The sequence below is a fragment of the Callospermophilus lateralis genome, chromosome 2 (assembly GCF_048772815.1).
Source record: "Callospermophilus lateralis isolate mCalLat2 chromosome 2, mCalLat2.hap1, whole genome shotgun sequence".
Lineage (NCBI taxonomy): Eukaryota > Metazoa > Chordata > Mammalia > Rodentia > Sciuridae > Callospermophilus > Callospermophilus lateralis.
Window position 1 is genome coordinate 18796249 of NC_135306.1, and position 24228 is coordinate 18820476.

Here is a 24228-nt window from a genome sequence, read left to right on the forward strand (position 1 = left end):
GATTCTAGCCCAAACCAGTTGACTTTCAGCGCCAGAAGCAGCTGTGCCTTGCAGCCTTACGAGTATCCACCTCTCTGCTTTTCTCCCAGAAATTGATGCACCCAGGGACCTTCAGGTTTCTGAAACCACGGACAACAGCCTGACCCTGGTCTGGAGGACACCATTAGCCAAGTTTGACCGCTACCGCCTCAACTATGGCCTCCCCACGGGCCAGCTGGCAGAGGCCCAGCTTCCAAGAAACACCACCTCCTATGTCCTCAGAGGCCTGGAACCAGGCCGGGATTACACCCTCCTCCTGGTGGCTGAGAAGGGCAGGCACAGGAGCAAGCCCGCACATGCCACGGCGTCCACCGGTGAGTCCCCTGTGCCTTATGAAGCCCTCTTCTGAGGCTGAGCTTTGCAACCCCTTAGCCAGGTTGTCCTTCCATGAGCAATGAGTTTCCTCCATGAAGCAGGACAAGGAGAGCGATCCAGCAACTAGGTGAGGGGCACTTGGAACTCCCACCACCACCCACTGTTTCTTCCATCCAAGAAACCTCTAGGTCCTGCCTCCACAGAGCTGCTCGCTGGTCTGTCCCATGTATTGACTTTCTTATGATCCACTTTTTCAGCAAAGTCCCCTTGCAGGACAAGAGTGGTTTTTAGACATTTTTTTCCCCAGGAGGGCTTGGAGTAACGGGGTTTGTGTTTGTCTTTGTTTTCTTTTAAAACTAGGTGTTTCACAGAATCTCTTAAATTGTTGATTTCCTTTCTTTAACCCAACAATTAATTTACTTTCCTTTTTTAATTTTTTTTTTTAATTTTAAGATGACCGGGATGTTGACAATAATTTGGAGTTATTTTCCCTGACATGTTTTTATTCCAGGTCTTTGGCTTTCCTCTAAGGTTGCCCCTGAAGAGATATAAATGATCCTTTGATCCTCCTGCGGCACCTTCTCATTTTCTCTTTTCTTTTACTCATTTAGAAGTTAACCTGGTCTATCCATGATGACAGCTGAATCCTGGCCTTTAATGTCCTTTCTAGCCCTTTCAATCCTAATCACTAAACCTGCTGCCCCATTTTCTTAGTGGCTAAGTTGAAGACAATCAAGAAAAAAAAAACAGTTCTTTCTATGTGATGCCTAACACATGCAATTTTGGCCACTAAGTATTCAACTGTGGGATTTGGCAAGTCAACGGCCTAACTTTCAATTTACTTAGTAAGCATGTATTGAGCACCACCTGCATGCATTGGACTGTGCTGATGCCTGAGGGGCAGTGGGTTACGTCGTCACATTGCTAAGTTGACCCATGTCTCCTGCTCACAGTCCTCAGGGAAGATATGATATTCAGAGACCCATCAGGAAAGGGGAAGAGGGAAGGAATCAGGAACAGGTAGTGGAGGTCTCATGACAGAGGTGTTCCCCCAGCTGAGCCTCCGTAACCAGAAAAGGGACAGTAATGGGAGCATTTGGCAATGCCTTAAAGCATCTTGATCTTTTGTAAATATGTTCAACTGAATATCAAAGAATTCTCTAGTAACAATCACTTAAGCAAGAGAGAAATTGTTTTCTTCTCTCATAAAACAAATCTGGAGCTGGGTGGTTTGGAGACAACAGAGTAGTTTCAAGTTGTCAGGGACTCGGGCCTCTTCTGCCTCTCCATTCCAGCATTCTTAGTCCTTGACTCCCATTCTCGATGTCATCTAAATGTCACGTTATAGCTGCTGCGATACATCTAGGTGCTGGGCAGCATTACCAAGAGAGAACCCAAACTCCAAAATAGGACTGCCTCTTAGACGAGTCTTTCCAGAAAACTCAACAATCCCCAAAAGCCATTGGCCATTCTTATCTCCAAGTGAGAACCAGAAGGGTAGTCTCATGTCGGAACACGCTGTACACTTCACATCAGGTTGTTTGTAAGGAAAAGAGAGAGATTTGGTAGGTAAAGAACATTCTCTGCCAGAGAGTGTAAAGTGAGCCCAGATGGCCAGTCCTCTTAACTCCTCAGGGACTGCTCCACTCAGCTGGAGGGTCCTCTGCATGGGGTAGTTAATCAAGTATGGGGGAGGGGCAGAATCAAATCAAAAAAGAAATAAATCTATAGCAGAGATTTGACTATTTCAGCGTGGTATGAGATATCAAGGGATTAAAAATGAATCCAAAATATAAAAGAAGAAATCTTTCTTTGCTCCTCCCCCTCCTCTCCCTCTCAATTTTATCCTGAGTGTGACAAATGCTGTGTCGCAGAGTGATTCCTGTCTCAGCCCTCCCTCATACTTTTGGGTCACAGCCATGCTCCTGCTGTTCTCCAATGGGGAAGCCCCAACCTCAGCAACCCAGGGAGACAAAAACCTCTCCAGTGAACCCCAGGTGGGATCCCTTATCTGAAGGAGCACCCCGTGTTGACATCCCAGAGCCTTAGCCATTTCATTTCCCACACCACACCTCCTTCGGTCTACTTCAAAGAAATCACAGTTTGTGTTCAAAGACAATTCTCCATCGCAGGAAAAAATGTGCAAAGTCTTTTTTCATTGGATCTTCCTCGTTGTCTGCAGAACATGTTCCCCCCGTGACTTTCTCCACAGAATCATTTTATTTTACTAAAAGCAGAACAGATGTGGCTTTCTTCTCTTGAGTTCTTTCAAAACCTCTTGCAGTCGCTAAGCCAGTGAAATACTATGGCCACCCTCCATGCTGAGTTCTCAGGCCACTGAAGCAAGGCAGGCAGATCTGTGCTCTCAGGAGCTCAGCATCTAGACCTCAGCCAGGCGCCAGGGGAACGCTCTGCTCCCACCTCCATCTGTACATGCTGTCGTGCTCCCCGGATGCCACACTGCTCCCAGTTTTCTACACGGTGTTCTCCCTTGTCCCAGTCAGCTCAGGTGTCCTCCCAAGCAGGGGACTTCCACACTTTTATGCAGTATGGAAACGCAGCCTCCCTGGATCTGTCCCTCCTGCTGCATTAGCTTCCCTCCTGACCCTTCTCTGCCTCCTCAGTGGTCCTTTAGTCAGTTTAGTATCTATGACTGTCTCCACTGGCCAGATTGCAAGGACCGTCCCCTTTACCAATGTTGCACCCCTAGTGCCTTCAACACAGCTAAGCATGTGGCATGAGCCTCCTGAGCATTTGGAGAACTCCAGCTGCTCCAGAGTTGGCGTTTCCAAAGAATTCTCTGGTCTTTTTGTTCCACCTCTGCATTAGCAATCAATATCTCCCCTAAGAACTCAGGGGAAGGAAAAGGAAGTAATTCCCCCAAGTGTTTAATTCATCTAAATCTGGATTTATAAAAAGAAGAAAGGAAAGGAAAGGAAGGGGAGGGGGGGGAAGAAAGAGAGTTTTCCTGTTGGCATGGAAGAAAATCAGTGTACCAGGCATTTCTCTCCCTGCCCGTCTCCTCTTCTCCTCTGCCTTCTGCAATTGTATTCTGATAAAATCAACTAAACCCAGCTTCAGGCCAAGGTCATGGGGGTACTGCGAGCCACCACGGGAGGCAATGGGGGCATCAGGCAGAGATGATAGGTAGAAGCACAGATGAGGAAGCATGTCTCCATAGCAACATGAGACTCAAGAGTGTTATTCCCATGATTCACATAAATTTTGGAAGAAGGAAGGTGGAAATTTGCTTTATCCACAGCTACTGGTGCTAGAGACCATTCTACCCTTGATTTGCCATTTTGATTGTCTCAGGAAGCAAACTGAAGTTTATTCAAATATTTATCTTGCCTACGTGTGTATTTCGTCCATACTCTGAGTCCAGTCTGCTGGTACAGAACAGAAAGACACAGCCCTCTCCCCTGAACACGTGATGCACACTGTCATGAGAAAGACCCAGCATCAAACCAAAATGTGAGACTGTAACTCACCTGCCTTAGAGGGACACGTGGAAGCCACAGGGGGATAGAGACAGGAACCTATCACACGCCTAAGAAGAGCAAGCCAAGAGCCCAGAGAGGTTTTAGAAGAGGCCATGAACATTCAAAAAGGAAAAGGAGCTGGGCATGTGCAGAAGGACCAATGGCATTTCCAACAGAGAGCAGCATCTGAAAGGCTCAGAGCACGAGAAACTGCACCCCCATGAGACACCAGCTGCAAGGTCCTGCTGTGTGATGGAGCTGGAGAGCAGCAGAGTTCAAGGGTGGAGAAGTCATCAAGGACCTCTGCAGAGGGCCCAGAAAATTAGGCTGAGGGCTTGGACCCTGTTCTTGATAGATACAGAGACTCACCAACAAGTTTTCAGGCAGCCCAGACTTTACCCAGACTTTTCATTTCAATTAACTCTGCATGAAAAATTACTCAATTGTACAACTAGATGAAACAGGATGTGGGGGGTTGTTGTATGAAAGTATTGGTGCCATTTCATCTACCTTTGGGGTCCTCAGACTTAGATGCAATTATCCGATGGGAAAATCGCTCTTTATCTCATAAGTGAACAATGAAGCGGTGTCTCCTCAAGTCAGCACTAGGTCATTGCCATCTTCAGGATGGTGGGAATCGAAAGATCTGAAATTGACACTGCCAGAAATTCCTCAGGGCCAGCTGCTCAGCCCACCCCGAGCACAGACATGGGATTTGGAAATTCTGATTTCCCAGGCCCACTGACATTGTTCAGAGGGTAGATTCCAACGCACAGCTGTAAGAAAAAGACAACAGCCTTTTCATCAAGAAATGCCAAGAAAGTCAGTGCGGAACTGTTCAATGGAAACACTTGGCTTCTGGGGGCAGGAAGCCCACGGGGTGTCATGAGCTGTGGAAATGTGGACTCAGCACTAATGGGAAGCCTCCTGGTGGCCACCTCACTCCATCCGCCCTGCCTTCATTCATGGTGTCCCCTCCTGTCATAACTCCCGTTCCTGTCTCCTTCCTTTCTCTACTAATCTTACTCACAGAGCTGCACCTTTGACTTCTCTGACTAGAGGGTTCTGGGCAGATGCCAGCAGCACCCGCTACTAATGTGGCCACACACTCCTCTCAAGGGACTGATGTCACTTGCCAACTGCCACCCGAGCCAGCAGGCCAGATGTGGCCCCTCAGGTCATGCTTTGTGTACCTATGTGCTGGGTCAAAGTAAATTCTAAAAATGAAGAAAGCTGAAGGATTATTAGATGTGCCAATAGGAAACAATGAAGAATGTGCCCCAGAATTTGGAAAAGTCTGAGTTAAACCAGTGCTCCTTCTCAGTTTCCCTACCCTCAAAAATGGAGAAATAGCCAAAAATTTTGGCAAAAGATCATCATCACCATGACTATTGCTATGTACTGAGGGACATGGAATTACGTGAAAAGGAGGTGGGGGTCGAGTTCTGAAAGCATCAGTGACCTACACAAGTGCGCTTTCACAGCGATGAGGGGATTCTCATCAGGGACATTTTTCTGCTGTCTGTCTGCTCTTCCCTTTCCACCCGTCTTTCCTCTAACAGCTTAACATGGGATCTGTGATCACCTCCTCCCTCCCCCAGGTAGGGACCCCTCCCCACATCCTTTGTAATCTGGAATCTGAAATTTTTATGATGGGAAAAAAATAATGTTTTATGTCATATTAGAGATTAGGCTTAAAATGCAGATTCCTGGAGAGGAAAGATGGTGTCTTCGTTCACCCGAAAATATAAATTGTCAATGTCAGATAAGTTTCTGGCAATGATGTTGAAAAGCAGGAGAACAAAAAAGAGGAGAGCCAGCCAAGAAGGAGAGTTTAAGAGCCACAAGATCGAGTTTATTGTGGCTTAGATTTGGTTTTGTCCTGCATCTCTTTATGCATGAGGACTGCTGGAATACTTGAGGGCAGCAAGCTCCTGAGGTTAGTTATGATTAAATCCCAAGGTCAAGGATAAAATCCTATGTGCAGGTATCATTCCTGGTCTCACAAGGGCCTGTGTGCTTAAGGGTAGCAGATTCTCCTTTCTTTCCCCAAATATAGACACATCAGCTTGAGTTTGGGGTTCTTTCCGTCTCATGGAGACCGTGTCTAGGCAATTAAGAACTGTTATAAAGCCTTGGGCATGAGCACCAGGATATGAATTTGGGTTGAACGAGGTATCCATGGACTGTAGTTCAAGATCAGGTATCACACATGTTTTCTGTACATGGCCAGAGGGTAAATATTTTAGATTTTTCAAGCCAGACAATTTGTCACAACTGCTCCACTGTGCCCTTGTCGCCCAAAAACAGCCATCGTGCATGTTTAAGTGAACAAGCGTGACTTTGTTCCAGTGGAACTTAGTCTACAACACCAAAATTTGAATTTCATTTGATTTTCATGCATCAGGAAATATCATTCCTGTTTGGAATTTTTGTCAACCATTCAAAAATGTAAAAACTGATGTCACTTGCCAACTGCCACAGGGGCCGGCAGGCCAGATGTGGCCCCTCAGGTCGTGGTTTGTGTACCTATCTGGTGGGTCAAAGTAAATTCTAAACAAAGAAGAAAGCTGAAGGATTATAAGCCTTGCCAATAGGAAACAATTAAAAATGTTTTCCAGAATTTGGAAAAGTCTGAATTAAACAGATTCTAGAAAAGATATATTTTCCCCTCTGAAAGGATGTCTTTGTTCAAATTATATGCTAATGTTTTCAAATTAAAAGAATACTGTCGTGAACATATAGGGCTCATTTGAAATTAGCAATGTGAGGTATAAGTACATAAACTGTTTGTTCTTTTGAGTGAGTAAATCCAGCTCCTATTCTCTTGTTTACGGTATCCCTTTCCAGAAAAATCTGTTCTTCCTAGGTCTTGTACAGTCTCTTTAAGCTCGGCCTCAGGCCCATGACCCCTCTTTAGGCACACTCAGACAAGTGGGCTTTTGCTGCAGTTCCGTGTCAGATGAATAAAGAGGCTGCAGACCGTTTTAATTGAGCTCAGTAAGTTTCATTTCTCCCAAGGCCTCAGTCTTTCTTTCTGTCCCATAAGGGACCCCTTTTCAAACGTGTGTCACCTTTCTTAGGTCAGTCGTACTAGTAGAGTGTTCATTTACCTCTTGTCCTTACTGAATAAACTGGTTTGAACCCTAGAAACTGGCAAGATTCCAATATGGACTTCAACAGAACTTCCAGGGGAGATGGAGGCAGCAAAAGGAGGGGGCAGGGTCTAAGAGCAGCCAATTATCTCAAGGTAGAGAAGGCTGGACCAAGACCCAAGGACAGCCAAGGGCCACCTTCCTATAATGAGATATATTCTCCAAAGTAATAATGACTCACATAGATGAAAAGTTTCCCAAGTCTTCAGGACACAGGTCGATAGGAAAATACATTTCCCAAACACAAACCCAAATATGCATGCAGGTAAAACAAACACTGTATGATTTTTCTCTTGGGGTTTTACTGGGGACAGCATGGCTAAGGGATGTCCTGAGCAAAATCCTGCACCTGGACTCCGAGGACTTTGCATCTTTGGTGGCAGGCCTCAGAAGAAAAGCATTTTGAGGAATAATTTAACTGACCCCATCTCTGTTCATTATTCAGAACAAGCCCCTGCACTGGAAAATCTCACGGTGACTGAGGTCGGCTGGGATGGCCTCAAACTCAACTGGACAGCCGCTGACCAGGCCTATGAGCACTTTGTCATTCAGGTGCAGGAAGCCAACAAGGTGGAGGCCGCTCAGAACCTCACGGTGCCAGGCAGCCTCCGGGCTATGGACATCCCTGGCCTCAAGGCCAACACCCCTTACAGGGTGTCCATCTATGGGGTGATCCGGGGCTATAGAACACCGGTGCTCTCTGCCGAGGCCTTCACAGGTACTTCCTGCCTTTACACCTACAGCTTCTCTTTCTCCCAACAGGAAACTGCCCGTGGATAATCAGGAAGATAATCTAGCTTTGGAATGGACTCATTTTGCTATAGGTTAGAGTGCCATAGAGTCCAATAATGGACAGCAAGGCTCTCAGCACAACTCCAAGGCCACCTTAACCTTCACTCCGCATACCAACCCCTTTTGAAACTGTACAGAGCCTATTCTGTGGGACTCACCCTGTGGCCTCAGGAAGGGGACTGACTGCAAGGGAGTTAAAACACTATATGTAAAAGGAAAAGAAGTCATAAATAAGTTAACCCCCACATCTGATGTTTAGGGCGATTCTTTAATAAGAAAACAAATAGTCCCCAACCTCTCCCTCTGCTCTTCTCTTAAAATTTAGAAAGTTGCATGATGCATGTTTATCAAAGTTTTTAAAAGCCTATTCCTGTGTTCCAGATTCCCTGCATCTTGGTGTGTGATTTAAACCAGCTCTTTGTCCTTCTCCAGGAGAATCTCCCAAATTGGGAGAGGTCACGGTGGCCGAGGTGGGCTGGGATGCCCTCAAACTCAACTGGACTGCTCCAGAGGGGGCCTATGAGCACTTTGTCATTCAGGTGCAGGAGGCTGACACGGGAGAGGCAGCCCAGAACCTCACAGTCCCAGGAGGGCTGAGGTCCGTGGACCTGCCCGGGCTCAAGTCAGCCACACGCTATAGCATCAACATCCGCGGGGTCATTGGGGACTTCAGCACAGCCCCTCTCTCTGTTGAAGTCTTGACAGGTATTCTAGACTAATTCACTCATTTGCTCCACCCCCCTGTATCTGCTCAGGAGGAATCAAGGCTCTCAATTGGGTTTAGCCCCTACCATGTTGGGGGAAATACCGGTGAATCATCTCTACTTCCCAAATATCACATCCCTTATTTGGCCGCGTCCTCATTGTAGTCTGGTAGCCAGTCCCATGGAAAATTCCACCTATTCTTCATTTACGAAAGTGAGAGGTTGCTCTTTCCAAAGCAAATTTCAGTCATAATATCTAAGGAGTTGGAAAGCACTACTTGTAAGTGAAAAAAAGAAAAGAAAATAGCTCTGAGCTCATGCCAAGCACACTCAAGGACACTCCAAAACCCTGTTTGTGTGTCCAGAATGGAAGTGGTGAACAATTCGTAAAACCACCTTTTATTCCCAATGGTTGCACAGAAAAACCCCGGCTTTAGTGCCAACAATGAGAGCGCGCTCAATACCGCTGTAAATCAAGCATCTGCAATCGACACTAACCAGACAGCTCATCCCAACCTCAGCCAAAATGCCATCTCACCTGGATCCTAGCATGCAATTGCCTTTTTTAGTAACCCAGCAACTTTATGTCCTTATGCAGAGGAGGTTCCAGATCTGGGAAACCTCACAGTGACCGAGATTAGCTGGGATACCCTCAGACTGGACTGGACCACACCCGATGGCATCTATGACCAGTTTATCATTCAGGTCCAAGAGGCTGGTCAGGTGGAAGAAGCTCTTAAACTCATGGTTCCTGGCAGCCTGCACTCAGTGAAGATCCCAGGCCTCAAGGCTGGCACCCCTTACACAGTCACCCTGCATGGGGAGCTCAAGGGCCGCACTACTCGACCCCTTGCCGCAGAGGTCACCACAGGTATATGACCCCTTCCAGACCTGTTGCTGGGATAGAAAATCCATACCATGTAGCAGGGTATCCTCCTTAAAAGTGGTTGGCAGGCAGCATGAATCTGTAACTCAGGAAGGTTTGAGCTGGAATTCCACCTTCCTAGCTGAATATTCTTGGGTCTATCACTTTGCATCTCTGAGCCTTTTCTCATCTCCAAAGCAGAGATCACACCCCTACTTTGGCACACTGTCATGAGCATTAGTGAGTTCATGAATGAACGTGCTTATCAAAGTGCCCATCATGCAGTCAGTATTGAATAGCAAATGGCTAAATGTGTCATAAGCAACAGTTTTATTGAAAAAAATAGCACAACCAGCAGGACCATGGCACAAGGAAAAGAGAAGAACTTTCTAGAGAAACCTTATCAATATTGGCTTTAGAGTCACTAACGTCTAGCTCCTAGTCAGATGGCTACAGAATCACTCTTGGGAATGATCTGGTCATCTTCAGATGAAAGTATCCACATCTGTCTCCTTATCAGATATTCAGGATAAGAATGTTTCCAAGAAAGGATCGTACTTTTTGAGTTCTTTGTTTGTTATTCAACTTGGAGAGAGAAAACAGTTCATCTCAATTTTTCCCCTGAAAATAGCATGTTCCATGTATCATAGAAAACTGTGGACTCTTCTTGAGGTTTCTGGAAATAGCTTCAAAAAGTGCTTTGGGCAAATGGGCCAAATCTGTGATAATCAGGTTTTTCTTTAAGCCCATGTCCCTCGTATTTTACTTATGCCACACAAATTAGCTAGTTCAAATAAGTTGTTTTTCTTGCTCTTATATGCCAAATAAACTTGGTCATTGATAGAAACCACGCAGGATCTCAAAAATAAAAAAGGTGATGTTATCATTTACCTCATTTGGCCAAGTTATTATCCTGTGTTTCCTCAAATACCTTTAAACAAAACAGTAGCACAAAAGGTCTTTGAGAAATGTGTGATTGGGTGCAGAATGATCTACCTTCACAGTCTACAAACTTGTTTTTAGCAATAAAACTTCTTTAGCAAATGAAATCTCCCCAGGAAGCCCTCTATACGACAGACAAAGAGCAGTTCTTAGCTGGGAAGGAAGAGGGAGATGCCTGCATCTGTGTTCCAAAGAAGTCCTTCCAGGAAAGTGCCAGGTCTGTGTGGGGGACAGTTTGAAAACAGACCCTCTATCAGAAAGAGTTTGCTCAGAGTCTCCTGGCACACTCTTCTGATCCAGGGATAACTGAGAACGAAGCTCCCCCACCTTTGCAGGAGTGGGGGCGAGGGTTGAGATCCCTGCAGATATTTTGCTCCAGAACTTCTGATCCATAGCCACTTTAGTTTTAAGGAGAGAGGCTGAGAAGTTGCATTTAACCCTGAGAACCATCTCATAAAGCAGTGGATTTTTTTTTTCTATACCCGAATGCAATCTTTTAAAATCAGCAATAATAACGCCATTCAATTTCCTTCCTACATCATATGAAATAATAGTGGGCCCTGTTCTGCACCATTTACTGAGAAAAAAATAGTCATTTTTAATTGAAAGTAGGCACACACATTTCACAGGAGCACCCCCGTAGTGTGACACAACCATTCTTCACTGAGCAGCAAAAGCAGGTGGGAGGAGAGAACCAAGTAAGAATCCAGAAGGTAACCTCTGATCCCTGAAAATGGAGGGAAGTCCAGAGACGAAACATTGTGTTTATCCAAACTTGAGACAGCACATGCTTTATAAAGCCAGGAAGATAGTTGGTGGCCAATACTGAGGTGATCCTGATTCCAGGCCATGAGAGGAAGCAAGTTAGTCCCCCAAATGACTGAGAAGTTCCAAGAAGAAATATTTAAATAATGACCTGTTTTCTTAAGCTGTCACTTGTAGGTCATTCACTCTGTGTCAGGTAGGGATTGATTAAAAACTATTATATAATCATCACATAAGCCAATGAAATGGTCCCGTCAGCATCATTGAAAGGTGAAGAGAGAGGGGCTCAGAGAGAAGCCAGGTGACATGCCCAAGATGACTCAGCTGGCAAATTACAGTGTTGGAATTCCTACCAAGATCTGTCCACCTCCAAAACCTGCACTTTCAACCCCACTTCCCTCAACAGACCCGCCTTCTCCATGCTTCTTAGTCATCAGCAGATGGCAATCCATGCTCAGGGCTGCCCGGAGGGTTGTGCATCTGTACAGACACCTTGGCTGTCTCAAGGCTGAGCCATGCAGAAGTTCCCCTTTCTGACCATTTTCAACTCCTGCAGAAAGATGCAGCCAGAGTACCAAGTTCAAAGCACAAGCATCCACAGACCAGGAATCACCCAAACAAAACCCTCCTCTCCTCTTTCTCTCTTTCCTGGAGTTGGGCCGTGGGACTTGTGGCTCCTCATTTTCTGTTTGCAGCACTGACAAATACCTCTCTGTCCTTCTTCAGAGGAGCTCCCCCAGCTGGGAGACTTAGTCGTGACTGAGGTCGGCTGGGATGGCCTCAAACTCAACTGGACAGCCGCTGACCAGGCCTATGAGCACTTTGTCATTCAGGTGCAGGAAGCCAACAAGGTGGAGGCCGCTCAGAACCTCACGGTGCCAGGCAGCCTCCGGGCTATGGACGTCCCTGGCCTCAAGGCCAACACCCCTTACAGAGTGTCCATCTATGGGGTGATCCGGGGCTATAGAACACCGGTGCTCTCTGCCGAGGCCTTCACAGGTACCTTTTCCTCCACTGTTCATGTTTTCTCCCCAGGGTTCTCTGCTTCTTCTCCAAGAGATGGAACAGGGACTCGGCTTCTCTCCATAACTGGATCTTTTCCCTGTGCCCTTAGCGGCTGGCCATGCATGCTCAGAGACCTCCCTGTGGGCTGCACCTTTGTCTGGAAGCCTTTGCCCGTGGCTGTGATGAACACTGTGGAGGCTGCCCTTTCCAGCCTCCAGCCCCCGGCCTGTCTCCCATACCTTACCTGGCCAGACCTACAACTACGTCTCCTTTGCATGATGGCTTTTTGTCTCATGGATTAAACCTGATGCTTTTAATTATCCTCTCCAGTGCTGGAATATCACTAGAAGCCCATCTTTTTTTCAATTGTGAGGAGACACATGTTATTTCTTTTAGAGAGTCTTTTTGCCGCTTGACAATGGTGCTTTACCATCTCCAGACCCTCGAGGGTATGGGTCCTACAGTTCTTGCATTTAAGAAATGTTTCTTTAAAATGCACTGAATAGAATAAGAGAAGTGAATTGCCCTCCTCCAGGCCATTCCCTCAGATACTGAGTCATTGTTACAACATCAAATTAGCCAACAGCTAGACCAAAATGAAAAAAAATAAATCATGCAATTATGACTAGCAACCATACCAAAGAGAAAGCCATTCATTAGCAGAAGTACAGTCAGCAGCATTTGAATTAAGGAATGTCCCAGGCTATGAAAGAGCTGGTACCCTTTCTGCTGTTTGAATCAAGGGTTGCTCCCTGGAGTGCTTGGCCTTTAGAGGGTGAACTCCCACCTCTCTTCCCTCTGCTCCAGTTACCAGGCTTCACTGTTTCCCTGGAGGGTGTTAAAGTGAGCGGCCTTCCCACCCACCACCACCGTTTTCCATTGCTCATCTTTACGATGTGCCCCAGTTGGTTTGATGCTCATTGAGTCTGCTCTGCCTTGCTTTGCAAATCACTGCCTCCCTTTTTATATAATTATTGCAACTGAACTTTCACAGCAAGCCTGTACATCCTCATTGATTTGAAAGCATAGATCTGCAATTTAGCCTTAGTCATTTCAGTAACCCTTACTGAGGAACACAGGTGACCACTGCATGGACAGTGACCCAGAAATACCTAGAAATTGTGGTGGAGGCTGCCCTGAATTTTCCCGAGACTTTTTAACCTGGCATCCACAAATCATTTGTTCCCAGAAGGCAGACAAATCACCCACCATCTGATCTCTCCTGCAGATCATGTGGTTTGGATTCCATTGATGTTTTTATGTGTGTGTGTGTGTGTGTGTGTGTGTGTGTGTGTGTGTGTTTTTCTTTTTAATGACAGTGACATTCTTACCTCTGATGAGCTGGCGGATAGGGAGGAAGGGCCATAATTCCATCTGATCTGTGTTTCAACCGATCATTGGGTTGGTCTCAGACCAGGAGCCTCCTTCCTTGCTAAACAGCACCAACTTTTCAAAGTTGCTCCTGCTCCTGCCTGCCCTATGTGTGTTTATTCCTGTTGCAGGACCATCTCCAGGACAAAATATTATTTCCTGGCTAAAAAGAGTTACCGAAACTGCCTGGTCTTGGCTTCACACTCTTGGCTGGCGATCCAGTGCTAGTCCTCACAGAAGCGATTAAGAGAGTGGACCAGCTATTTTACCCGAATGTGAGAACAGCTGGCTGGCCCTTATCTGAAGGATGAATTACACTGAGAAATTTGCCAATCCCTCCAAGTCACAAAAACAGAAGCCTCCAGGTGCCACCGCGGGAGGCTGATGTGTCAGAATGACTTAGCCTTCATTTGAATAGATGGGAGCACCCTCAAAGCAAAGCAAAGGATGTCTGGGGAGACATCCAAGTCATCTCGGTCTCCTGAGTGCAGTTCAAGAGACAGGAAGCTACCAGCACTCCTGTATTTTGAGCCATGGCCACCAGCCCTGAAGCGGCACTCTTGGAGATAGGTGCAGCTGACATACAGCTGCCGCACTGAGATCATCCAGCACCTCTCTCTCCAGGGATCTCACAGGGCCTGATCATGCATGGCAAGTGCAGAGAAGGGAAACCTAATCTCCATGCCTTCCTTTCTTAACTTGTAACAAAGTCCCTTCTTCTCTCATTGGCACTGAACGGTCACCGCAGCTTCATTTCACCATAAACCCTAACTGTGGAATCTCTCTCCCCAGCGATGGTTTATTAACAACTTCAATCTTAAAACACAGAGGAATAATTAACTCCAATTTATTTGTTCCTTCTCTCCTACCCTCCCCCCCTTTTTTTTTTCAGCCAAAGAACCTGAAATGGGAAACTTAAATGTTTCTGACATAACTCCTCAGAGCTTCAACCTCTCCTGGACAGCTACTGACGGGGCCTTCGAGACCTTTACCATTGAAATTATTGATTCTAATAGGTTGCTGCAAACTGCGGAATATAATATATCTGGTGCTGAACGAACCGCCCACATCTCAGGGCTCCCCCCTAATACTGATTTCATTGTCTACCTCTCTGGACTTGCTCCCAGCATTCGGACCAAAACCATCAGCACCACAGCCTCCACAGGTACATGTGCGTCCCCCGTGTGCTCAGGCTTCTGTGCAGGGTGCAGCCAGTCCTGCTCACCCATCAGAGCACATACCGGTGTGCTCGCTCTTTCGTAATGTGGGGCTGGAGTGACATTTCACCTAACTCTCTTCCAACAGAAGTCCGAATCGTGGATTGCTATAAAGCCATGTGCCTGGTTATCCTTGATGAGGACATTTATTTGCAGCACACAACGTAGTTTGGTCCAGATTGCCATATAGAATCTGGAGAAAAGAATTCTCTCCTTTGGTAACTTATAAGCTAAAATGAGAGTTGCCCTTGGCTTGGAAAGATGTCGACATCATCAATGAATTCTTCAGAATTGGATTTTTATGTTATCTCGAGGGCCTTTGTCTTCCTATAGTCCTAAAATTTTTCTTACCCAGATATCCCAGTGAATAAACGAAACTGTTGATAGTATTTTGTTTTAAATTGGGAAAATGAAGAGAAAGAGCATAGATTACTTATCAGGTGAATACAGGAGACAGCCATGCCATCCGATTACCCCAATTTCAATACCACTTCCAAGGGGAAAAGTCGGATCGTGCTTTCTTGCCCCCAAAACGGTGAATGGTACATGACACAAATAAAAGTAGTATGGCCATCTTCAAACAGGAGGCTTAGTTTAAAGAGGAGTAAACTGCTCTCACTTTGGATTTGTGGTATCTGTGACATGTGTGCCCTATGCCACATGTTCTGCTGTTCAGTAATAGAGAATCCTATGGGGATTTAGAAAGGAGAGCTTTGTCCATTCAAGGTAGCACTCTTAGCATATTTCAGATAATGCATTCTCTTAATAGGTAAGCTAAGACATCCCAAAGTAAAAACAAAAATTTAGAGAACAAACTCTGGAAACTTTTTCCTTGTAGCTCATAAATTAAGGGTCCATTTTCTGGGGAAATCCAAGCATTGTACATCAATATTATCTATCACTTGAGTTGACCCATGGTTGAGGGAGGGTCTATCCTCATTCTACATGAGACTTCAAATGGTTTCAGGGTGGTCAAGGCAAGGAGCCAGCACTGTCTAGTTCCCGGCTCAGCCAGATTAAAATCTAATAAATCCTAGGGGAGAAAATTAGTCAACCGTATGTATTTGGTTCAAATTGATTTTCAACAAGACAAGTCACTTTCCTGGAAGGTACAGTCTAAACGTTATGGGTTTAGCCTCATGTGTTTTGATCTTGAACTACGATAGTGTTTTAAATTGATACGCTTTCGTATCTTTTCTTCTTGCTTTAGTAGCCAAATCTCTCCTTAGCCATCTCACTGTCTCAATGTGACCTGGGGCAGTGTGTCCATCTTGCGGAAAGCCCAGGAGCCAGGCTTTGATAGCCTTCTTGTAGAAGTTAGCAATTCTGACCACCCCCAGGAAACAGTGGTGCGCTCTGTGCCCAGGGCATCCCAATGCTCAGTCATCACCAACCTCAAAGCTGCTTCTAATTACACAGCCCACCTTCATGGGCTGATTGGTGGGCAGTGTGCTCAGACCCTGATGGTCCAGGCAACCACAGGTATTTCCCATTGTGGATTCTTCACTTGCCATTGAACTTCCTCTGAATCACATCCCAAATGTCAACCCACTTCTCATCCTCCTAGTTCCATGAGTTATTTTCCAAGTTTGATAGAGCCAACCAAGTCACAGTTTGAAAGTTTTAAAATAGCACTCACCCCAGATTAAGGAACTTCAGCATCTGACCTCTTTCCCCTAAAAGTGCACTTGTTCCCCCCCACCACACTAGTCTGCCTGTCTGTATGGAGTTAACTTGACTTGCTCTGTTTGCATTTCTAAACCATCCTTTCATCCGATCTTGAATAATCCTTTCCTTTGCCACCCATTATCATCTGCCTGTGGTCTGTCTAATCAAAGTTTGCCTGTGTTGTATGCAAAGAAACGGTGTGCATGTCATTTTTGATTCCTTTATCAGAATGATCTACAATCTCTGTCTAGCAGAATTTTAAATAATGGTGCTACGAGTGGGCTAAGAAGAGATACTAAGTCACAATCCAAGAACCACCGTGAGAGGACCTAGTGGTCTCTTCTTGTTCTGGAGATTTTCCTTTGCCTGGATTCCCAACAGACTGCTCTTTTTGGCATTTATCTGTCAAGCATGTGTTGTCACCCATTCATGTCTGTTCTGAAATGTCAGAGTTCTCTTTCTATCCACCATCTTGTCTAAGTCTTGGTGCATGTGGTGAATATTCAGTGCATTTTTTAGGAACATGTCTCTTTTCCTGAAAGTCGACAGCATGTCAAGGAATTACTCCAAAGGGTTAGAAATGGTGGGAGAAAAATGCCCCTTGCTTGCATGAAACACTGACCACATCTGAACTAGCCTTCTCTGTCTGAGTTTTTCCTCGAATCTTACATTTGAGCTTAATTGTACCTTCTGGGGATCAGATGAAGGTAAAACTAACTTTAAGAACCCAAATCTTATTCTGCATGGTGAATATATTAGTACTGCCAGTTTTTGTCTGTGAGCATGAGAATAATCCCAAAATGCATCCGTAATTTGGGATATTGCTTCTATAGCAAAATATAGGCAAAAAACAGAGCTTGGAGAATTTTAGCTTTTGTGTGGTTAAAGAAATTTATCAGTGCCATAGCTCAAAACTACAGCATTATTAGCTTCTCAAACTAATTGATAACGTAGGAAATTCCTTGTCATTGCTTACCTCTATATTCTGTTTCTGAGCCAGATCTTATTTGCCCTTAGAGACCTTAGAGCATCAAGTCATGCTGTATAATTTTGCAGTTTATCCAAGGGAGCCCCTTCTTTCCTCCAAATATTGGAGCTAAAGCAAAACAACATCCAGGACCTTGGAAGTAATAGTCTGCCTCCCCCAACAGTAAATTCTGTTTCACTTGTTTCAATCCGCCAGAATATTGCCTCTAAAATAGAATCTGGGTTAAACTTATATTAATGTTAGTGTTATTTGTTAAATGAGCATTTGGGAGGTCAACCTTACTTACATTTCTGTGGAAAGAAGCCATAAGCCCCTTATATTGAATGAGTGGCTCTTGCCACTGATTGTCCAGAATTTAAGGGACAAGAGAAGCTTATCCCAGGTGGAATCATCCATCTTTCAAAATTATGTAGTAAGTAAATTAATCAGAAAAGGCAGTGCTTAGCTTCAAGTTTCCCTTGGCTTTCGCATCCACCAAGAATGGAAGCCATTTTCACCTTCGCGGTATTGGAGGTGAGATCCAGACTTTTCTATAACACATACATTTGGATTTCTATGCCACTGCAGAGTTTCTCTGACATGGATATTAGCCTTTAATTTGTGCAATCCTAATAGATCAAAAGAAGACTAAGATAACTCCAAAGGAGCATTTTCTAAAACATTGCTCAGTGGAACTCTAGCTCCGTGGGATGTTCAAAGAATATTCCTGAGATAGGGTATCATTGATCAATAAGTTCACAAAATGCTTGGGCTAACCAAAATCAAATACATTTGTTTATAAAATCAGCTTTTTAGAGCTTTCAGATGCTAACATACTCCGTGAGTCTCTACAATAGAATATAATATTCAGTGTTTACAGTGCATTCATGACCATGAATCTGTCTTTTCTTAGAACATCTTATAGGGTTAGTGTCCCACTACAGACTTTGGAAAATGGAGCTTAATACTCTTACATTAATCTTATGTATCTCTCTAATGGCTTCTCTGCTTTTCTTCGTATGTGACTAAGGACATGGCCATGCCTATAACTTAGAAGAACACAAATCCATACTTGCAGAAAAAAGCAATGTATACTCTGTTGTTATAATCAATGTTAGTAAGTATCAAGGTTAGCATGTTAGCCTAACATACTTTTTTTCTGCAAATATTTGGAGATATTGATACATTTGTGTTCTGTGGTGACATTCTGGAGAAATATTCTGCATCTTCTAATAATGTCTCTTTCTCCCTTTCTCCATGTTCCTTTGCCTTCAGAGCCAGAATCACAGTTGGGCACGCTAATTCTTAGCAATATTACTCCTGACAGCTTCAACGTGTCATGGACCACTCAAGTTGGGCTTTTTGCAAAAATTGTTATCAATGTGAGCAATGCTCACTCGCTGCATGAGTCCCAGCAAGTCACAGTCCCAGGAGATGTACAGCAAGCTCACATCTCTGGCTTGGTGGAGAACACTGGCTATGACGTCAGTGTAGCAGGGACCACCTGGGCTGGCGACCCCACCAGACCCCTCACTGCCTTTGTCGTTACAGGTATTCAGAGGTTCTCACTTGTCTGTCTGGAATTCTGACACAGGGAAAGGGGGAAAGGAGATAGATATTCTAAAGGAAAATTTCATCCAAATGCTGTCTACACTCTAAATGTAAACTTCCATATATTTAATTATAATCAAAAATAATAGTTTTTTGTATTTATGAGGTGCAATGTGGTGTTTAGATATATGTATATGTTGTGGACTGATTTAGATGAATCAAAAAAATGAACATATTGATCACCTCACCTACTTTTCATGGTGAGAACATTTAAAATCCATTTTTTTAATGACTTTGAAATATACAGTGTATCACTACTAAGTGTGGTCACCAAGCTGTGCCATAGCTTATTAAAACTTATTCCTCCTGTCAAACTGGACTTTATACCCTTTGGCCAGCATCTCCCTTTTCCCTGCTCCTCCCAACTCTAGCCTCTGGTAACTACCGTTATACTCTAGTTATATGTTAAACTTCTTTAAAATCCACATATAAGTGAGATCATGTACTATTTTTTTTTCTGCACCTGGCTTATTTCACTTAGCATAATATCTTTCAGGTTTATCCACCTAGTTGCAAATGGAAATTTCTTTTTTAAGTCTGCATGGTATTTCATTAGATATAGTAGAACATTTTCTTTATCCACTCATTCATGGATGAACACATAGGTTGCAAAATGACATTACTCATAATGGCCAGAACACCCAATGTCAACTTCTAAGTGAAGAGATTACTGAGGCTTCTAGAAGGGAGAGATGCTTCACAGCTACTGTGAGGAAACAGAAGCATGTTCTCAATGGCTATATAAAGCTTTCAGGGAGTTTTATATACTGTAACATTCACAGTTGGGAGACACTGACTAACGAATAAATTCTAAGTTAGTAAAGGCCTATGACAGGGATTTTGTCCATAAATCATGCCATTTAAGGCAATTCATAAACTATCTATCCTAGAAATATAATAATCTATCTTAAGAAAAAAAAAAGAGAGAAACCTATTCTTAAACTTGACAAATACAGCAGAATGATGAAGATTCACCCTGAGATGGCAGATAAATTATAAGGTTAGTTAAAATCTTACCCATCTGTCAAATTTGACTTCTAACTTCACTTTGATTTACATGAAGAAATGATTATCTATTTTTTACACTGATATTATCCCAAATTCATGGTAAAGGCTAAAAATGGTGTGTATTTACCAAATCCCTAGCTTAAAAATGTTTAAGAGTCTCTTGTCTTCCACTAATGACAACTTCTAGGAGACAGACTTTGCCATCTGACTTTCACACTAAACAAGTCTTTCCCAGGTCTAAATTGCTCTAATTAATATATGTTAATAAGGACAATTGAATAGTTTCCTGGAGGTGTTAGGTGGCCTGGCAGAGTGAGGATTTGAGATCAAGCCTGTTTGGTTTCTAAACCTGTCCCCCATCTACTTAACTACATACCCTTGGCAAGTTCCTTATTTGTTTGAACCCCAATTCCCTAAGTAAGGCAAGAGGACACCCACAGGTGCCTCTGGTAGTCTGTCTCAGGGATGAAGCAGATGCAGTATAACTACCTGGATGTAGTTCAATGGGTGTGATACAGATGCCAGGTCTTTCCTGGTGCCTCCCAAAAGTAGGAGGAAGCCGGGTGTAGCTCAGTGATGGAGCCCTTGCCTAGCATGCACAAGGCCTTAGATTCCATCCCCAGCATTGCAAATAAGTAAGCAAATAAAAAAAAAATGTCCAACGTGCCTCCATTAAACACAAGTGCTATGCAGTCATGACTTGCTTATCAAATTTGCAAGAGAACCCTGGGTATCTTACATCTGAATGTAAGATTAAAATGTGGCTGCATTTTCTATCCTTCCAGTTATTGAATGTGAACTAAATTATTTAGGTCAGCCTGCACAGGAAGAACTTAGTAATTCATTAAGGAGCTTGGAAGAGCAGGTGTGAGGTGAGCTTCTCACTGCCCTGGAGGAGGGGAATGGCTACAGATGCCATCAGGCCCTTACTTGTAGCCCCTTGCAAGACCTCCCACAGAACATAGAGGAGAGAGAGGCTGGGAGACCTGGTCCCAATAATAGATCCAGTGACAGCATTGTCTCTGCTAATCCGGATGTGAAAAGACTCAGCATTTTAAAAGAAGTATATTTAAAAAGAACAAATCAGAACAGGAGGGACTTGAAAAAACAAGCCCTGGATTGACTAATTAGCCTGAAAGCCTTCATTTTCCTTGGAATTCACTGCTTTGATGGCTTGGAGGTGCAAAGAGGCTGGCTATCAAATAGAGCGCTAAATAAAACCCAGAGGCGGAATTTGAGACCCTTGCCTTGCAGAGGTCATTTGGACGCTGTATGTGATTTCACCTTTGCCTTTGATAGAGTTGATTCTTGGGAAGTCTATACATAAGGGGGAAAAATGCCTCCAAATAAACAGCAAGTGTTGCAAAATAGGTACAGGAAGCCCAAGCCACAGCAAAATTTAACTCTCAGGTTAGGGAATGAGGGCATTTCTTCACTTTTTCATTCAATCACCAAACATTTCTTTTTAAGCATTTTTTTTTTTTAACATTACATCGATTAGACTGACAGCATTAGCGCAAGGTCATTTATTTTTGAAAGTTTACATTTAGCCACAGTGGACAAGAAAGATCTAAACTAGGTGCGCTAAAGCAGCCTTGGCTGTGAGATTCCCATCCCTTTCCCCCTCTGCTCAGAGATAAATATGCTCAGCATTACACAGTGCTGCTTAGTGCAGAGGACGCGCTGGCCTTCCCACTGGTCCTCCTGTGCTTCAGGACTTGCCAGCACTTGGGCGGGGTTTGGGGCAGGAGTACTAATTAGACAGCAGCCTGAGCAGGTGGAAAGAATATAGAACTGGGGGTCAGCAGACCCTGCTGGAACCCCGCTTACCACCTTGTGGATGTGTGAACTTGAGAAAGTGATAGCCTTTCCCTTTCCTTAGGTGTCCTGGAGATTGGGGGGGTAAGGTGGCAATGTGTCTACCTTACAATATCACTGGGACAGATAGGATAATGAATGTGAAACCCCCTCAGCTGAGAAGTATCCACAGAAATTTAGCTGATACAAGCTCACCCTTTGTGTCACCCTTGTGCATGAAAAGACCCCTGGGCAGCTGAGAACTAGGAGCACCTGGGACACAGATGTTTGGTGAAGGAATGAACAAAGGATGGTAAAACTTGCTGAAGGTCCAGATAGGTCCTTGTTTTCTAACTCTACCCAAGAAAATAAGCAGCAAAAGAATTAGCAAATCTTAGGATTTCTTATTGGACCAAAACTTCAATTTGTTAATTTTGACACATAAAAAAAAAAAAAATAGCTGATGAGGATGTGTCACTGATTGGCCTAATTGATTTGATTCAAAATGTGAGTTAGAAGTAAAATGTGAATTCAAAGTAAAATAGAAACCTACGAAGTAAAAGAGGAGCGTACTTTAACAAAGAAAGCAGAAAAAAGTTAATTTGCTTCAAAATCAGAAACAGCAGGAGATACAGGGGCCTAATCCAACACAGACATCCTGTTTGAATAGACAGAAACGCGTGGTCTTTGGAATCAGACTAGGCTAGAAACCCTGCTCCATCACATAATAGCTTGTGACTTTGAGCAAGTCATTCAACTGTTTTGAAACTCAGTTTTCCCACCTGTAATATGGGAGTGATACCCACCTAATAGACTTGCTAAGAGCATCCCACTAGGTAACACTCTCTGGCCCCAGGAAGCTCTTCCTGGACATTTGTTTTCTGAGCGTGTAACACAGTGAGTGACGGAGCGGGTGTCTCTGGTGTGTGTGGAAACCTGTGCTCTCCCGGCAGAGTCCCCGCTGCTAACCTGAGTTGTTTTCACCCCTCCCTTCTTTCAGAGGCCTTGCCCCTTCTGGAAAACCTAACCATTTCCGACATTAATCCCTACGGGTTCACAGTTTCCTGGATGGCATCGGAGCATGCCTTTGAAAGCTTTCTAGTCACGGTGGTGGATTCTGGGAAGCTTCTGGACCCCCAGGAATTCACACTTTCAGGAACCCAGAGGAAGCTGGAGCTTAGAGGCCTCATAACCGGCATTGGCTATGAGGTTATGGTCTCTGGCTTCACCCAAGGGCACCAAACCAAGCCCCTGAGGGCTGAGATCACTACAGGTATTTCAACTCCAGTGAGCCATTCTCTCCTCTCCATGGCCCCCCGTGTCATCTGTCTACAGCGTCACCGTGATTTTAACCTCCTTGTCCATATTCCCGTCTTAATCCACAGATGTGGCCTGTTCTTTCGTGTCCTCCCACACCTCCCCTTGTCTTACGCATCTAATGAGCACTCCTCATTCCCATCCCAGAACGAGAAGGTGGAAATCTTCCCTCTTGGTGTCCCCAGTCCCTTAGCCCCGTCTTGTGTGCTTACTCTGTATCAACCTCCCTGTGACCATCCTGGCTGGTCCCCAGTTACATTTCCGCCTTCTCCAAGAAAAAAATATACCAGTGAGTATATTTTAAAAACATTCAAAACCTTTACCATCTCCAAGTCTTAACTGTGATCTAACCAACTCACCTAGTGGTCTCGTCATTGGAAAACTAAATTGGAACTTATCACATTGGTAAATGCTAACATCAGAAAGATTTTTAACACAGAACTAAATCCATGATTTCTTCAAAATTTAAAATTCCTAGAGAAATATAGCATTAACAATTTTAACAGTCAAAAACCTATATGTTTCTCACAGTCTGTTTCTAGAGATTAGTAGCTCCAAAGACCATTCGAAGGTCCTGCTTGGTGAAGGAATTGCATGTTCAAATAAGTTTGGAAGCACTGGGTTCAAGTCAAACAGGATCCTTGCCCACAAGGGCTTTGTGGAATAGCCTATGGTATATTTCTCAGAGGGCTGTATTTCCCAAACTTCTTTGACAATGAATATCTTTTAAGGAGGAGGAACAAATAGGCACAATTGGATTTTAGCACACTTTGGGAAACCCAGCTCCAAATTTACCTTGATCCTGAGTGTTTTCTAGTGAAGGCAATCCAAGATGAACCCCTGGGTCTGAACAGTATATCTCAAGAGGTTCCAAGCCTCAGTTCTACAATCTGAATGCTTACCTGATGGTTCCAATAGCAAGAAAGAACAGAAGTCAAACAGACAAGAAAATCAAGAGTAGGAGCCTTCTTTAGTAAATCAGTCGGCTCCAAGAATAGAGCATAAAAAAACCCAGGCATTTAAAAAAACATTTTGTTTGGGCTCAAGGGAAGTGTATCAGAGTCATCCTGGGCAGCTCTACAGATGGTTAATGCTGGTTTATTTGTCTTTTCAAAAAGAAAAGAGAAAGGTCTCATAGCAGATGGGCACTCAGCCACTGGAAGACGGAGAACGAACATAAACAAGTACTGGCTCTGAACTTATTTAGA

The 24228-nt window shown here is 44.2% G+C and overlaps 1 protein-coding gene across 1 annotated transcript in view; it reads left to right on the plus strand.

Moving 5' to 3' along the window:
- Positions 1-24228, plus strand: part of Tnc (tenascin C) — an 84747-nt gene that overhangs the window by 36192 nt on the left and 24327 nt on the right. The window contains 10 exon segments of the mRNA XM_076843160.2: positions 90-353; positions 7437-7709; positions 8216-8488; positions 9086-9358; positions 11786-12058; positions 14328-14600; positions 15863-15892; positions 15895-16134; positions 18563-18838; positions 22704-22976. Coding sequence (XP_076699275.2) covers positions 90-353; positions 7437-7709; positions 8216-8488; positions 9086-9358; positions 11786-12058; positions 14328-14600; positions 15863-15892; positions 15895-16134; positions 18563-18838; positions 22704-22976 — 2448 coding nt within the window.